At 43.9% G+C, this 15,539-nt stretch overlaps 1 protein-coding gene across 1 annotated transcript in view; it reads right to left on the bottom strand.

Annotated features, from left to right (window-relative positions):
* The window catches only part of LOC100084449 (dimethylaniline monooxygenase [N-oxide-forming] 4), a 32,530-nt gene extending 17,725 nt beyond the window's left edge, over nucleotides 1-14,805 (bottom strand). The window contains exon 1 of the mRNA XM_029080677.2: nucleotides 14,408-14,805. Within this exon, the coding sequence (XP_028936510.1) occupies nucleotides 14,408-14,593 (186 nt within the window). The 5' untranslated portion in view covers nucleotides 14,594-14,805. The remainder of the gene's footprint in view (nucleotides 1-14,407) is intronic.
* Between the last annotated feature and the right edge of the window lie 734 nt (nucleotides 14,806-15,539).

Below are 15,539 nucleotides of genomic sequence, written 5' to 3'. Positions count from 1 at the left end.
CTTAGTGAAAAAGGCACAGACCTAGACGTCAACGGGCCTGAGTTCTAGTCTGAGACCTTGGCTCTGGTCATTTGTGGACTGAATCACATTATTCTTCTGTTTATTGGAGAAACCCTGTTATCAACTAAGAAAAATAAACATTTGCTCTTTTGAAGTGGTCATTTGAGTTTGTAACAGCATAGCAGCATAGTTTTGAGATTAAAAAGGGTTGAGCATCTGGGAAAGAGCTCAGAAGAGCTTTCTCAAATGTGAGTGGGGAAACCCCTTGCAGAACAGGGACAGTGTGGTGGATGTAATCGGGTGTCAAACTGGGGGCTCGGTTTCTATGCTCTTAACAAAAAAAAGGGGAATAAAGCATAACTCGTTAAAAAATGGAACTAATACCTTAGGGAGCAGAAGCCTTCACTGCTATTGTACACGTAAAGGTAACAGCTAAAAAGCTGATATGCTGGTTTGCATTTTCTATGCTATAGCTACCACCTTGAGTTCGAGTGAAACACAACATCATTTGACTAGCAATGGTAGTATTTGTTATATGCTTACTATATGCCAAACAACGTACTAAGCATTGGGGAAGATGCAAGGTAATCAGGTAAGACACAGTCTCCGTCCCACAGTCTAAAGGGAAAGGAGAACAGGTATTGAACCCCCATTTTACTGATGAGAAAACAGGCACAGAGCAGTGAAGTGACTTGTCCAAGGTCTCACAGCAGGCAAAAAAAAAGGTAGTGGAAGTGAGATTAGAATAGAGGTCTCCTGACTCCCAGACCTGGGCTCTTTCCACTAGGCCACACTGCTTGTGAGCTCCTTCAAGTCAGGAAACACGCTTCTTGCTTCTGTTGTATTCTCCCAAGTGCTTAGTACAGTGCTTTGCACTAAATAGATACCTAGCAGAGCCTACCAACTGACTGAATAATTGAAAAAGAGAAAGAACACCTTACTTGTTTTGAGGCACCAGGCCGTAGTTTTCATGGTTGAACCATCGGCTCACCTGGTGTTCCATCATCCATTTCACCACAGACCGGGGTAGGATATTTCTGAGCGTGGAGCTAAATCTGGTGTGGAAGACCTGGTCCCAAGGGTAACCGTTGTCAGAAATCCGGCTCAAGACCCAAGAGCCGTGTCTGGTGCTGACAAACACCTGAAGGGGAACAGAGGATGGAGCTAGAAACTGGGTCATCTACCGACTGGATGGCACCATTTGATCATAGTACCTTAAATGGGTTCTTTCTCCAGATTTTACTGAGAGGTATCTATGCTCTCACTCCACAGGATCAGATGTCCCAAGAGGTCCCAATCTGAAGCTCTGGACCATCTGCTGCTCTGGGACCTGCTGCTCTGGGAATGTGTCTGTTTATCGCTCTTTCATACTCTTCCAAGTGCTTAGTACAGTGCTCTGAACACAGTGAGCGTTCAGTAAATACAACTGAATGAATGAACTCATGTGCTGCTTCTTAGCGGCTCACGGTGGGCAGAGAACGTGTCTACCACCTCTGTTTTGTTGTACTCTGCCAAGAGCTTAGTACAGAGCTCTGCACACAGAAGCTGCTCAATAAATGCGACTGATGGATTGATCAGCAAAAGGCAGTGATTATTGGGAAATGATTGGTGGACACTACCCTAATAGAGCAGCCTCCGTTCAAGCTGGGACATGGATGGAAAATACTTAATGCCTTCAACAGGCAGCTCTGGTCAGTGCTGGTGATCCTTTGTCCAGAGTCTATTTTCCAAACTGGATGTCCTGATCATCCTTTCCCCACTGAGCTACTATTAAATCTCGGAGACATTAAATTCCAATGGGAGGCCGTTGGGCAGGCTGGGTAGGTCTATGAAGACAAAGAGGGCTTGGAGCTTCTGAACTCTCCTGAGCTCCCACATCTTCCCCATCAGTTGAAAGTGGAGTTCTTAAAAGTTGTCCGGTTGGCAATACTCTGTTGAATTGTATTCTCCCAAGCACTTAGCACAGTGCTTTGCACACAGTAAACACTCAGTCCATGCCATTGATGATGATGATGAGATGATGATGAGATGATCATCCCCTTGATTCTGTTTATTGCTATTGTTTTTGTCTGTCTCCCCCGATTAGACTGTAAGCCCGGCAATGGGCAGGGACTGTATCTGTTGCCGATTTGTACATTCCAAGCGCTAAGTACAATGTTCTGCACATAGTAAGCGCTCAATAAATACTATTGAATGAATGATGATAGTTGGGCAAAATCTGGGAGCGGACACTACTTTCTCCCTGCTTCCCCACTAATAACAGGAACAGTTCTGAAATCTTCAGCCCACCTCTAGCATCAGTAGAAAGGCAAGCCTTCGGGACAAAGGAATAGATATCGGTCACCATTTGATCTGTGATACCTGGGCGGCCTTCTTACACAATTCCACTGCGATGTCCGAGGCTGAATTTCCCATTCCAATCACCAGGATCCTCTTCCCTTCAAATCCATCTGGAGTCTTGTATTGGCGGCTGTGCAAATAATGACCCTTGAACTTTTCAATTCCTAAAGGAGGGGGAAGAGAAAAGGTCCTGGGACCTCTTGGACTCTCAGTTATGACAGTTCGATTAAGCCATTCCATCTGGACCCAGTGTATTTCCATTGGTTATTCTGGGATAATCAGAGTTAGCGCAAAGCAAAGTTCGCAGTTAGCAAACCCGCTCTGCCAGTTGGCCCAGGCCCAAAGCAACAGAACTCAAGGGCTGGCAGGTTTAATTTTTACTAGGAACAAACAAATGGGTTTGGGAAATTGACAACTCATTGAATCTCTGGCTTCAATCCCAAACCAAAATTGCTCTTGTGGGATTGGAATGCTTCATAATAGATGTTTATAGCCTGAAATAATTGGAGGAAGAAAAAGACAATAAGAGAAAACAGCAGTCTTTTCCCCTAATTACTGATGGAGACTCTTAACCAGTAGAAATGATAAACATCAGAGCTCAGTGACTGTTGACAGACTGATAGTAGAATATTGGGTTGGAAGGCTGGTGAATAAAACTCTTTCTACCTCTGCCTCAGTGACCTTGAAGCGTTAACTTCTCTTTGCCTTGGGTAAAAGTGTGATTACTACAAAATTTGTCCCTTACCTTCTCTCTCTGAGAGTTGCCTAATCACCCTAACTTTTCAGTTTGAATCATTAACAGAGAAGTAGCGTGGCCTAGTGGATCGGGCATGAGCCTGGAAGTCAAAAGGACCTGGGTTTTAATTCCGTCTTTGCCACTTGTCTGCTGTGTGACCTTGGGCAAGTCACTTAACTTCTCTGTGCCTCAGTTTCCTCATCTATAAAACGAGTATTCAATATCCATTCTCCCTCTCCTCTAGACTGAGAGCACCATATGAGACAGGGACCTAGTATGACCTGATTTATTTGTATCTACCCCAGAGCTTAGAACAGTGCTTGGCACATAATAAGCGCTTAACAAATACCATCAAGGTAATGATCGTCACTGTACTAAGCTCCTGGGAGAATACAATATTCTTTTGTCCTCTCAGCATGCCTGTGAGATGAGGAACAGGCAGCTATGACTAAGCAGTTTTCAGTTGGGTTATTCAGAGTTATTAGCCTCTGGTCACCTCCAGAGATCAGATTAGCACCAGGTTTCCTCTTTCTCCTTGTCCCTTTGCATTTACCCATTTATTTGAGAAGGAATTTAGCCTAATGGAAAGAGAATGGGTCTGGGAAGCAGAGGATCTCGGTTCTACTCCTGGCTCCACCACTTGTCTGTTGTGTGACCTTGGTCGAATCACTTAACTTCCCTCTGCCTCAGTTACTTCAACTGTAAAATGGGGATTAAGACTGTGACCTCCAAGAGGGGCATGGACTTTGTCCAACATGATTAGCTTTCATCTACCCTCAGTGCTTAGTACAATTCCTCACACATAGTAAGTGGTTAACAACTACCATTTAAAAAAAAAAGATTTATACTGACCCTTCATAATCCCCATCCTGTGAAGGGTTCAAGATATGAAGTTTTAACAGAAGCACCTATACCTATTCTAATTTGTTTTCTTTTTAATTTCTTGATTTATTTTAGTTCAAAGAAAAAAACCCATTCTGAAAAATAATCAAAGCATACACCGGCTTTGCAATTCAGGGGTTAAAAATAATTATGGTATTTATTAAGAGCTTACTATTTGCCAAGCACTGTATTAAGCACTGGGGTAGATACAAGTAAATCAGGTCATACTCAGTCCCTGTCTCATATGGGGCTCACAGTCTAGAGGAGAGGGAGAATGAATATTGAATACCCATTTTACAGATGAAGAAACTAAAGCACAGAGAAGTTACGTGACTTGCCCAAGGTCACACAGCAGACGAGTGGCAGAGCCGGAATTAGAACGCAGGTCCTCTGACTGCCAGGTACGTGTTCAAGCTGGAAGAATGCAGGACAAGGCATTGGGGTGGGAGAAAGGGGAAAAAGCTAGTCAGAAAAATGGCTCAGGGGAAACACCACAGAACTATTTGAGTGAATCCAGTTGGCAGAGCAAATGTCTCCTTTTTCTCCTTGTCTCTTCTAGACTGTAAGCTCCCTGAGAGCATGGAGTGGACCTACCATCTCTGCTACATTGTACTTTCCCAAGTGCTCATTCCAGTGCTCTGCATACAGAAAACACTCAATAAAATACCACTGATTAACTGATTGATTGTTTTCTCTCCCAATCTAATTCCCACAAAGCAACCTTAGCAACCACCTAATACTTAGAGTCCAGGCAAAATGGCCGTATCTAAGGGCCAGAAGGCTGGAAGTCTTTCTGCGGAGCAGGCAAATCTCTCAGGCCCTTATTAGTCAAAGCCCAAATAAATGGAGCAATTAAAACTGGAAATGGGAGAATTTTACAATGGGGCTGTGTATCACTACCTAAGACTTAGAACTGGGCCTTAGATAACAGTAGAGTCTACTTCTCCAATATCATTGTCATTCTGGTGCCCAGACACGGACCCTAGAAGGATTTCAAGCCACATGGAGTGCTTACCTGGAAAATACTTCAGAGGAACATAAGACTCTATGTGATGGCCACTGCAAACCAACACTGCATCGAATACGTCCCTGGCCTCTTTGCCGTTATTCTCAGTAACAACCTCCCACTGACCAGTGGCCGAGAAATCTGAACGTTTTGTCACGCTGAGGACTGTAGTCTTGGACGAAAAGAGAAAAGGCAACATTCAAGACCCCCAAATGGACCAGATGTTGGGGTCTTCGATGGGTTGGTGGGTACACGGGAGGTTGAATGGCTTCATTTAGAGTTTGACCAGTCCTGGTAGAATGTTAGCCCCTTATGTGTCTCCTGCTTTTGCTGTGCTTTCTCAAGTATTTCACTGCCGTCAGTAGGTATTATTACTACTAATCTGCTTTCTCTGGGGCAGGGCTCTGAATTGTTATTTTATGAGTAGAATTGTCAATTATGAGTCAATTACTGGTAGGAGTGCCACCCCTCTGGACTTTGGCTAACCTTTCAAGCTTCTTCCTCCAGATTGGGAAATCTCAGGAATTTCTCTTTTTTAAAAAAAAAAACAAAAAAAAACCCCAGGCACATGCACAGTTGTGCAACTTGTTATGAATATTTTTAACTCCCAAAGCAGGTTTGTCTAAATCTCATGCATGTATAGTTGGGTGTCTGATATCTGAGCAGTCCATGATATGGGCCACTTTCTAACCCTCTCTCCTCCTCATTCTGTATTCCAAAAGTAGGGAAAGGGCAATCCTAGCGATGAGGAAAAAACTCTGGATTGTAAAGTCCTTGAGAGCAGGAAGCGTGTCTTCTCACTCAATTACATTATCCCAAGCGCTTAGTGAGGGCGCTCGGTAAAATTTTTTATGCTACTTGTTAAGGGCTTACTATGTTCCAGGAACTGTACTAAGCGCTAGGTAGATACAAGATAATCATGGATTGATATGAGCATCTTGGAAACACAGAGTAATGCGGACCAAGGAACTTACAAGATTGTGAGCTTTAGAGTATGGGGACAATAGGCTTTCTAGTCAGAGTTCCAGATACAGGATTAGGAGCTCAAGGAGCTCATTAATGCTTAAAAGAAGAGCTGCACCATCACCAGGAATGGAATTGTTCCTACTTTACCACTGTAAACTCAGATGAGCAAAAATTGTCCAGGAAAGTGACCATTTTTTAAGAAGGCATGTAGGAAAAGTGTCCTTGTTAGGGACCTTAAGTAAAATATTCACCGATTCTAGTGGTTTAGTTCCAAGTGCAGTTTTACCCAGAACTGCAAACGTAGACCAAGGCTAAGTGCAGGTAATGGTCATAACATGACAAATGAATACATAAAGTAGGGGAACTCATTTGTGTCTACTTATTGTCTTGATTCCCCCATGAAGACTGCTAGCTCTCCTAAAGGCTGGAACCATTTCTTAATGGGAACCACAGTCTAACACACAGTCGGAGGCACTTTGTGGGCTCAATCCGTTCTTGTTAGGAATCATGGAAACAGAATTTTAAAATGACTTCCTTTCATCTGTCCCTCAGTATGAATCACTGTAGCCTACACCGTAAATGGCTGGTCTATCTTTTCACTGTTTCAGTAAAGAGTCGAGGTCCTTCCTAGAAAAAGCTCTGCTCATTTGCTTTTCCTCTGCTCATTTGCTTTTCTATCTGATGCTGGACAGCCCAACACTCATCAGACACAACCAGTTCTTTAACATGAATCTGCCAAAACTCATACTGTTAAATTTACCCATTCACATCAAGCCCAGATAGGATCCTAGTGTCCCTAATAGCTTTCTAGCCAAAACATGCACGGAAAACACATGCTAGGGCAGAATTGAATGCATGTGATTTCTCAGAGTAGTCTCTCTACTTTCTGGGAACGTATCTTCCCATCTCAATGGGGTGGGTAGGTAGGCATGCAACCCCATGTCACCAGTCTATATTACCTGGAACCGAATGTATTTCAGAAGATTGAACTTCTTGACAAAGATCTTGAAATAGGCCAGGAGTTTAGAGTTGTGCAAGAAATTTGGGAAGTCTTCAGGCATTGGGAAGTCACTGAAACAGGACATTTCTTTGCTGGTATTCATTATAACAGATTGATAGATGCTTGCTCTACCCTCCTCCACATCAGGCTACAGGACAGAAGAAACGAATGGTAATATGTAAAAATGCACCTGCGTTCTTAAAACACCTGTTTACAGTAACTCTACAAAAGAAGGAATATGTTTGCTGCTCACTAAATAATGATAATTGTGGTATTTATTTATACTAGATGCCAAACACTATGCTAATAAACACGGAGATAGATATGAGATAATCAGATTAGACACAGACCCTACACCACCCAGCGCTCACAGTGTAAAGGGTTGAGAGACCAAGAATCTCATTCTCCTTTTAATGATGAGGAAACAGGCTCAGAGACTTACTCACATTCACCCAGCCGTCCAGTGTCCGAGCTGGGATTCGAACCTGACATTTTTTAGTCTCAGGACCGTGATCAAACTGCCTCCAGTCAACAGGAACTTCCAGTTCACTGGTACAATGGGATCTCGATTAGAATTAGTTAGATGACAAAAGCCCACCACAATTAGCAGGGTTAGCAAGTTCTAGGTATACACTCCCTTTAGTATGCATGCTGTTTACCACGTCTCCTCTGCAAGGGACAACATTAAGAATAGCCCCCGAGGTCCAGCGGTTGTACAAATCTCATCAAGGTGGAGATAAAATGACAGAGAGAAGCAGAACTTTGAAAGCCCGATACTGAGGTCATCAAATAGGCCTAGTCCTTTCCATTCTCCTCCTTTTCCCTGCTCCTCACTAAATGGATCCTGTCCCCTCCCCTTCCACTGCAGGTGCCAGAACATGCTCAGGTTGATGATGACAGCTGTCCGCTCCTTACTCTCCTCACTCTCTCCGCTGACTCACAGGCTAAGCTCCTCCATGACCTCAAGCCTCCTCCCAGGATTTTAGTGTCTCAATCTAAATTTGAGTCCTGGGCAAGATTTCAATGAAGGAGCAAGATTTTAGAAGATCAGAGAGTTCAAAGGGAGAGAGGAAAGTTTTCAAGACAAGGTGGGCGGGAAGGTAGGATCGAGTCAAATAAAGACTTTTTTAATAAAAAGGGCATTTATTAAGCCCTTACTATGTGTCAAGCACTATGGGGGTAGATAATCAGTCCCTCATGGGGCTCACAGTTTAAGTAGGAGGGAGAACAGGTGTTGAAACCCCATTTTGCAGATGAGGGAACTGAGGCACAGAGGATTTATAAATGACTTGCCGAAGGACAAACGGCAGGGGAGTGGTGGAGCTGGCATTAGAAACCGGGTCATCTGACTCCCAGACCCGTGCTCTTCCCACTAAGCCATGCTGCTTCACTTTGAAAATTAAGTTTTGTTCGGTCAGTCACTCACTGAACAACATGTCCTTGGCAAGTGTGCAGTTTGGACTTTGTTTTCCTAACAGCTCCCACACTTGTAATATTTCCCAAAACGCTCAGGCACATACCCTCTTTAAGTGCTGATTTTTTGAAGTGGCCAAAGCAAACCTCACCAAGACCATCTGGAGGTTAAAGAGTTGGAGGAGACATCCTAAGCAGAGCTATCATTCCAAGTGTCTGTGCCAGGAAAAAAAGGGGTCAACATCTCGTCTAGACCTCCTCCAGTTGAGAAGAGGATGGTGGAAGCAAGCAAGTGGTTCAGGAGATAGTACTGTTTACCCGAGATTGGACACAATTCACCATACTCCCTTGTGTGTTGTTGGGAGAGTATGTAAAGCCGTGTACACTGTAGACGCAGCATGGTCTAGTGGGTAGAACACGGCCTGGAAGTCAAAAGGACCTGGGTTCTAATTCCACCTCTGCCACTTGTCCGCCATGTGATCTTGGGCAAGTCACTTCACTACACCTCAGTTCCCTCATCTATAAAATGGGGATTAATACTGCACGCTCCGTGTGAGACATGGATAGTGTCCGACTTGATTAGCTTATATCTATTCTAGTGCTTAGTACAGTCCCTGGTACACAGCAATCGCTTAACTAATACCATAAAAAAAACCCCCAAATCATATGAGAGATTGGGCATTAGTCCTCCAGAGTCAACAATGAACCTAAAGCAAAACTCTAATCATGGTCAAAACAAGGATAAATACACTGTGCCAAGTTTAACCTTACAATTAGCGGCACTCCCTACCTCACCATCACAAACCAGTGCTTTCCTTTGATGGGATCCAAGAATTATTATTACTGTTATTATATGTGTTAAGCGCTTACTATACATCAAGCACTGTTCTAAGCACTGGGTTGGATATAAACCAATCAGATCAGACACAGTCCTTTTCTCACATGGGACTCCCAATCCAAGCGAAATGTGACTCAAAGCCTTTTTTCATTTTCAAGGGAGTCGTTGGTCTTGAAAGCTACCTGGGCATCATGTATGGTGAAAGGAGGTGGGGCAGAGCTTGAAGACTTCAAAGTAGAGCTTTAAGACTCAGATTAGGCAATGAGATTGTAAAGTCTTTGAAGACAGGAATTAAGTGCTCTTTCCTCAAGGATTTAGTTCAGAGCTCTACACACAATGGACACTCAATCAATCATATTTATTGAGCACTTACTGTGTGCAGAGCACTCTACTAAGTGCTTAGGAGAGTATAATGGAGAAGCAGCGTGGCTCAGTGGAAAGAGCACGGGCTTTGGAGTCAGAGATCATGGGTTCGAATTCCGACTCTGCCACTTGTCAGCTGTGTGACTGTGAGCAAGTCTCTTAACTTCTCTGGACCTAAATTACCTCATCTGTAAAATGGGGATTAAGACTGTAAGCCCCACGTGGGACAACCTGATTCCCTTGAGTTTACCCCAGTGCTTAGAACAGTGCTCTGCACATAGTAAGCGCTTAACGAATACCAACGTTATTATTATAATACAACAGAGTTGGCAGACCATTCGCTCCCGTCAACAAGCTGACAGTCTAGTAAATACTTCCCAATAAATAGTACCGATTTATCCATTGACAAGGTTGAAACAATCTTGTTTCTGATAAGATTTCTGATAAGTTCGTCCCCAGAAGGAACTGGTAGTAGGTTACTATTAAATAGGGAGAAGAAAGGAGGAAAAAGACTATGTTTTGGAGAGGGAGACTTCCTTAGAAGGCAGCGGTGGCTTGTTAGATCTGGGGGGGTGGGGAATGTGTGTGTGTGTGTGTGTATGCTTTTTTGTGGTATTTGTTAAGCGCTTACTATGTACCAGGCACTGGTCTAGGCATCGGCGTAGATACACGATAATCAAGATGGACACAGTCCCTTTCCCACATAACCCCCATTTTCTAAATGAAGTAACTCAAGCAAAGAAAATTTGTGACAAGAATTCTATGATGCTGGGCATGGCCAGGCAGAGTCACAGGGTCTGTTCAGCTCTGAGTTTGGAGTGGTCACAGCACCAATTCTACTGGGACAGTGGCGACCTTGACCCCGTTGGGTCTGGCCCCTGGACGGGTGGATGAAGAAATTGTTTCAACTCCCACAGCTTTTCAGGCTCCACTCCAAGCTTCACTCTCACCCTAGGCCCCTCTCAAGGTGGGACAGTAGCCAAGCAGGACTGAAAACACCCGTTGGATTTTTCTGATTTTTTAACCATTGGAAGACTGGCTTCCCCTTCTCCCCTCTCCCTAAAAGTCCTGTCTCTTTTTCTTCTAGCTATCCAAAATGTAAAAATGGCACTTATGCTTAGGGTGATGACAAACACTGAACTTTGAACTTGAAATTAACTTATAATCTCTGCATTCGGGTAGATGTCATTTGAGAGCCATGTGGAACTTTTTGAACTCCCCTGCCCTTCCTGTCTTACAGGCTAGCTCTTCCCACCTTCAAAGTTTTTCTGAAATCCTATCTCCTTCAGGAGACCTTCCCTGATTAATTTTTAATCTTCCCAATTTAAATCCCCTTATTTTCCAAAAGAGAGTTTGCATGCCAGCTAAACACTCAAATAGTCTCAACCTCTCAACTTGTGTACATATCTTACATTCCTTTTATTTAAGTACTAATCTCATATACTTATCATACCTCCTTTTCCTTCTTCCTCATATTTGTGATGTACTTTAATGTTTGTCTCTCCTGCTAGATTGCACACTTCCTATTTCTTTTATACCTTTTCAAGTGCCTGGAACAGTACTCTGCACATCGTAGGTGTTCAGTAAATAACACTGCTTGATTGACTGGTATTTATTAAATGCCAAGCACAGTGCTGAGTGCTATTTTTACAAGGTAAATAGATCAGACACACAGTCCTGCACCTAGAGCTCACTGTTTAAGAAGCATAAAGTGGATATGTCTTAGACCCACTCTACAGATGAGAAAAGTGTGATACAGGAAAGTGAAGTAACTAGTCCAAGCTTACATGGCCAGCCAGAGGAAGAGTGGAACTTGAAACAGAGTCTTTTGTCTTTCAGATCCCTTAGAAGAAGGAAGGGGAAGGGGAAGGAAGAAGGGGAAGGAAGAGAAGGATGAAGGGAGGGAGAAAGGGGAGAAAAGGGGGAAAGGGGAAGAAAGGAAGAAGGTGAGGAGGAGGGAGGAAGGTGGGGGAGAAGGAGACAGAAGAAGTGGAGGACTAAGCTTTTCAAGCTTTTTTCAAGCTTGTTTCACAGGGCCCTTCCCTGAGAAGGAAAATCCCTGAATAAAAGGGAGTAGGATTTAATCCCCATTTTACAGATGAGGTAAATTTAAAGGCCAGAGAAGTCAAGTCACTTGTCCAAGGTCAGATAGCAGACACATGGCAGAGCTGGGATTAGAACTCGGGTCCTTTGACTCCCACGCCTGTGCTCTTTCCACTATGCCATGCTGCTTCTCAGGGATACTGCCTTCAGATCTATTTCCCTCACAGAAAAATAGCCTAAGTTGCTATTGAATTTCCTCTGCTTTCCCAAGTGGTCTATGAGTTCACGGGCAACAGGCCTGGAAGCCATCTTTGGCTAGCAAGGACACGCAGGTGTCAGGGGTGACAAACAGTAGTAGGAGCTGTTGTGGCTATCTCCTGGTGAGTGGGAGGTGTGACATTTAGAGGCTCAAAGGCTTCCAAAGATCAGGGAGGATTCTGGCAGAAAGGGTGGACATGAAATGTAAATAAATCTGGGAATGAGGTGTGAGATAGACATTGCAGGATGTCCGGCATTAGACCAGATTGACTCTGGATTTCCTAAATCATTGGTATATAGTCCGGGTCAAAACACCATTTCCTTGGCAACCGACATCCCAGCCGGGAACTGCCCGAAAAACCTGAAGATGGACATTTCTAGGAGTGAGGGCTGTCAGCCTTATCCTGAGCCCTAGTATCGTTTCTGGGTCAGATTGGCTATGGAAAACTATAGCAGAACTTTACGAAACTATGTTATCCTGTTCTGGATACAGAATCAATCTACTGAAGGAGACTTTCGAGAGGAGAAGTGTGAGTGGGCTCTTTAAAACACAAGTGAATTGTGAATGTTGTACATTCTGAAATGAACCCTTCACAACCATTTTGCATGTGAGAAGTAGGCTTATTTATCAATCGCTAAGAGCTTGGGAGAGTGCAATATAACAGAGCTGGCTGACATATTCCCTATCCACAGCATGTTTTAGGTCTATAGGGAAAGACTTATGAAATATTCTTTTGTCTAAATATAACTACCTAGTGCCTTCCTTGAGTACCAGAGAGGAGGCAGACCAACACCCCAAAACTGCTGAAGGATGAAACAAGGTCACATTTCCCGCAGAAGAAAACTTAACTTTAGATTTTGAGGCCCGTCAGAGGATAGAGCTTGAGGTGTAAAATGGAAATTCATGCATCCAAACCTGTTTTCCCTGTTAGGAGTATATTTTTCAATTTTGAGTTACCCTGTCCAATTCAGGAATAAATGTTGATAAACTAACCAGGTGAGTGAGGGTATCTATTAGTGCTTACTATATGCCCTCCACTGTGATAAGCACAAGGGTTAGATAAAAGATAATCAGATTGAGCATACCCCCTCTCCTACCAGGGGATCACAGTCATAGACGGCAGGAGAATAGGTATTTAATCCCCATTTTACAGGTGAGGAAATGGAGGTACCAGGCAATTGGCAGAGTCAGGATTAGAGCCTGTAGAATGCGTCTACCGGCTTTATTGCAGTTTTCCCTCCCAAACGCTCAGTATAGGGCTCTGCACAAACTAAGCAGCGTGGCGTACTGGAAAGAGCACAGGCTTGGAAGTCAGAGGTCCTGGGTTCTAATCCCAGCTCCATCACTTATCAGCTGGGTGACTTTGGGCAAGTCACTTAACTTCTCTGTGCCTCAGTGACCTCATCAGTACAATGGGGATTAAGACTGTGAGACCCACATGCGATAACTCGATGACCTCGAATCTACCCCAGGGTTTAGAACGGTGCTTGGCACATAGTAAGTGCTTAACAAACACCATTATTATTATTATTTTTACAAATACCACCACTTGATTAGAGTTAGAGTGTCCTAACTCGGCCCCATGCTCTTTATGCTAGGCTACTCTTCCTAAAATACCAGGACCAGAAAAATGTTTAGCATCACAGATTAGGGATATGCACTTCTGAGTAGGCTACGGTTTTTATTTTGTCACTACCTAGCAAATGAAGGAGAATGACATGCCACTCATATCTTTACTTTCTAGGTAAATCTTCTTTAAAACATATCATAAATTGTTTCCCCTCTACCCAACAGCGCTAGGACAAGATTACGAATAAGCAAAGAGAGCAACAACTGCATTTAACTAGTGATTTTTAAAATAGTATTTGTTAAGTGCTAAGGATATACCAAGCACTGTTCTGAGCTCTGGGGTAAATACAAGGTAATCAGGTTGGACACAGTCCATGTCCCAAATGGGGCTCACATGGGGCTCCTCACGTCCATTTTACAGATGAAGTAACTGAGACACAGAAAAGTTAGGTGACTTGCCAAAAATTACTCAGAAACAAGAAATGTGACTGACTATTATTATATCGTACTCGCCCAAGCTCTTAGTACAGAGCCTTGCACAAAGTAAGGGCTCAGTAAGTCTAATTGAATGAATGAATGAACAAATGAAGAAAGAATAAACCAAAGTAAGATGACCTGTGCAAGTCTGGAGGCTTACAGCTTTAGATTGAACAGTCAACCCAACGTGGGGAAAATTCTAAGAAAAAAAGAGTATCTTTTAGGCTGCAGCAAAAGAACTTCTTAGAGTACTGCAGTTCCAGGAAAGCCGAAAATGATCCTGGCTGCTATCAAACTATCAAACGGCAGCAAAAAGAGCACCTGCTACGAGAAAAACCCATTTAGGCATGCCACACTGTGTCTTCCATCCCCTGCACTTGCTCTTGGCAGGTTTCATTTTTTTATCCACCAAACTTCTCTCTGAAACCCTAATCAAAAACGTCCTGCCTAGCAAGTTAGGACTCCTTCCAGACAACTCGTCCCCATGCCCCATGGAGCAAGGAGACCCCACTTACTTTGAACTTCCACAGCCCCCCTATGTCATCGCTCCTCTCGAAGCAGGTGGGCTCCAGACCCTCATCCAGGCAGCTCTTGATCGAGGTCAGGCCGCTCACTCCGGCTCCGATGATCGCCACTCTCTTCACCATGGTCACCTGAGGTGGGGGACAGTCAAGCAGATCTCCTAACCTGCACAGAACCATGAGAAGGCCCTTTCCTTGGGCTGCAACTAACCCTTTCAAAGCAAAGGCTTCCTCAACCCCCTCCCAGTCCCCCGATCTCGAGACAGCTCCTCTGACAAGCTTGGCTCCTCTCAGTTTTGCCGTCTCTCTGCACTAGGTTTAAACTTTAAGAGTTCAAGTCATTCTATCCAGTAACTTCAGTCATGTCGGGAACATCCGGCCTTCCGTCAGCATTTTGGAAATGTGTTCCTCGTCCAGCTCCTTCTGTGGAGTGAGGGACTTTGTCTCATTTCTTACCTCTTGTGTCTTCCTCTCCCCACTCCAACTTAGTCTTGCCGTTTTCCCTGGGGTTGAATGCTAAGCTCTAAACAGATGAATGCATTATAAGAACTGGAGGACTATTTGAGATGTGGGAGGAGTTTCTCTTCTTCCCTCCCCTAACTGAGCATCACTGTGCCTGAAGCAACAGAAGCTCATGCGAGGGATTTCCAGGATGGTGGCATGTGGTTTTATGTCACACCAGTGGTTGCTGCTTTGAGCCTGGAGGTCACCGAGATGGTTATGCGTTGCCAAGCAGAATTGCAAGGTTGAGAACAACCTCAAGGAACCCCCTTTGGTGGGAATAGTAGGGCGGGGGGTGGATGAAGAATGGGAAGAGGAGCTGGGGGGTTAGTGCTATGAGAGTCTCAAGGCTGCTATTGCTGGAGTCTTTGGATCCTAGGTGATTTTTAATTATCATTTCCAATAAAGGAATTTATCTGTGCAAGAGGCTGGACTGGATTCTGAGCCAATCAGAGGAATCAAAATTAATGTAAGGACTGATCTCTAGGAGCTGTCAATCTAAGGCAGGCTGCTCTGACTTTTGGAGCTAAAGGACTCGGGTCTCACATCCAGGTTATAATAATAATAATAATAATGATGGTGTTTGTTAAGTGCTTACTATGTGCCAAGCACTGCTCTAAGCACT

Source organism: Ornithorhynchus anatinus, chromosome 16, assembly GCF_004115215.2.
Source record: "Ornithorhynchus anatinus isolate Pmale09 chromosome 16, mOrnAna1.pri.v4, whole genome shotgun sequence".
NCBI classification, from domain to species: domain Eukaryota; kingdom Metazoa; phylum Chordata; class Mammalia; order Monotremata; family Ornithorhynchidae; genus Ornithorhynchus; species Ornithorhynchus anatinus.
The sequence above is the reverse complement of the archived record's forward strand: the minus strand, read 5'-3'. Positions and strand labels throughout refer to the sequence as shown.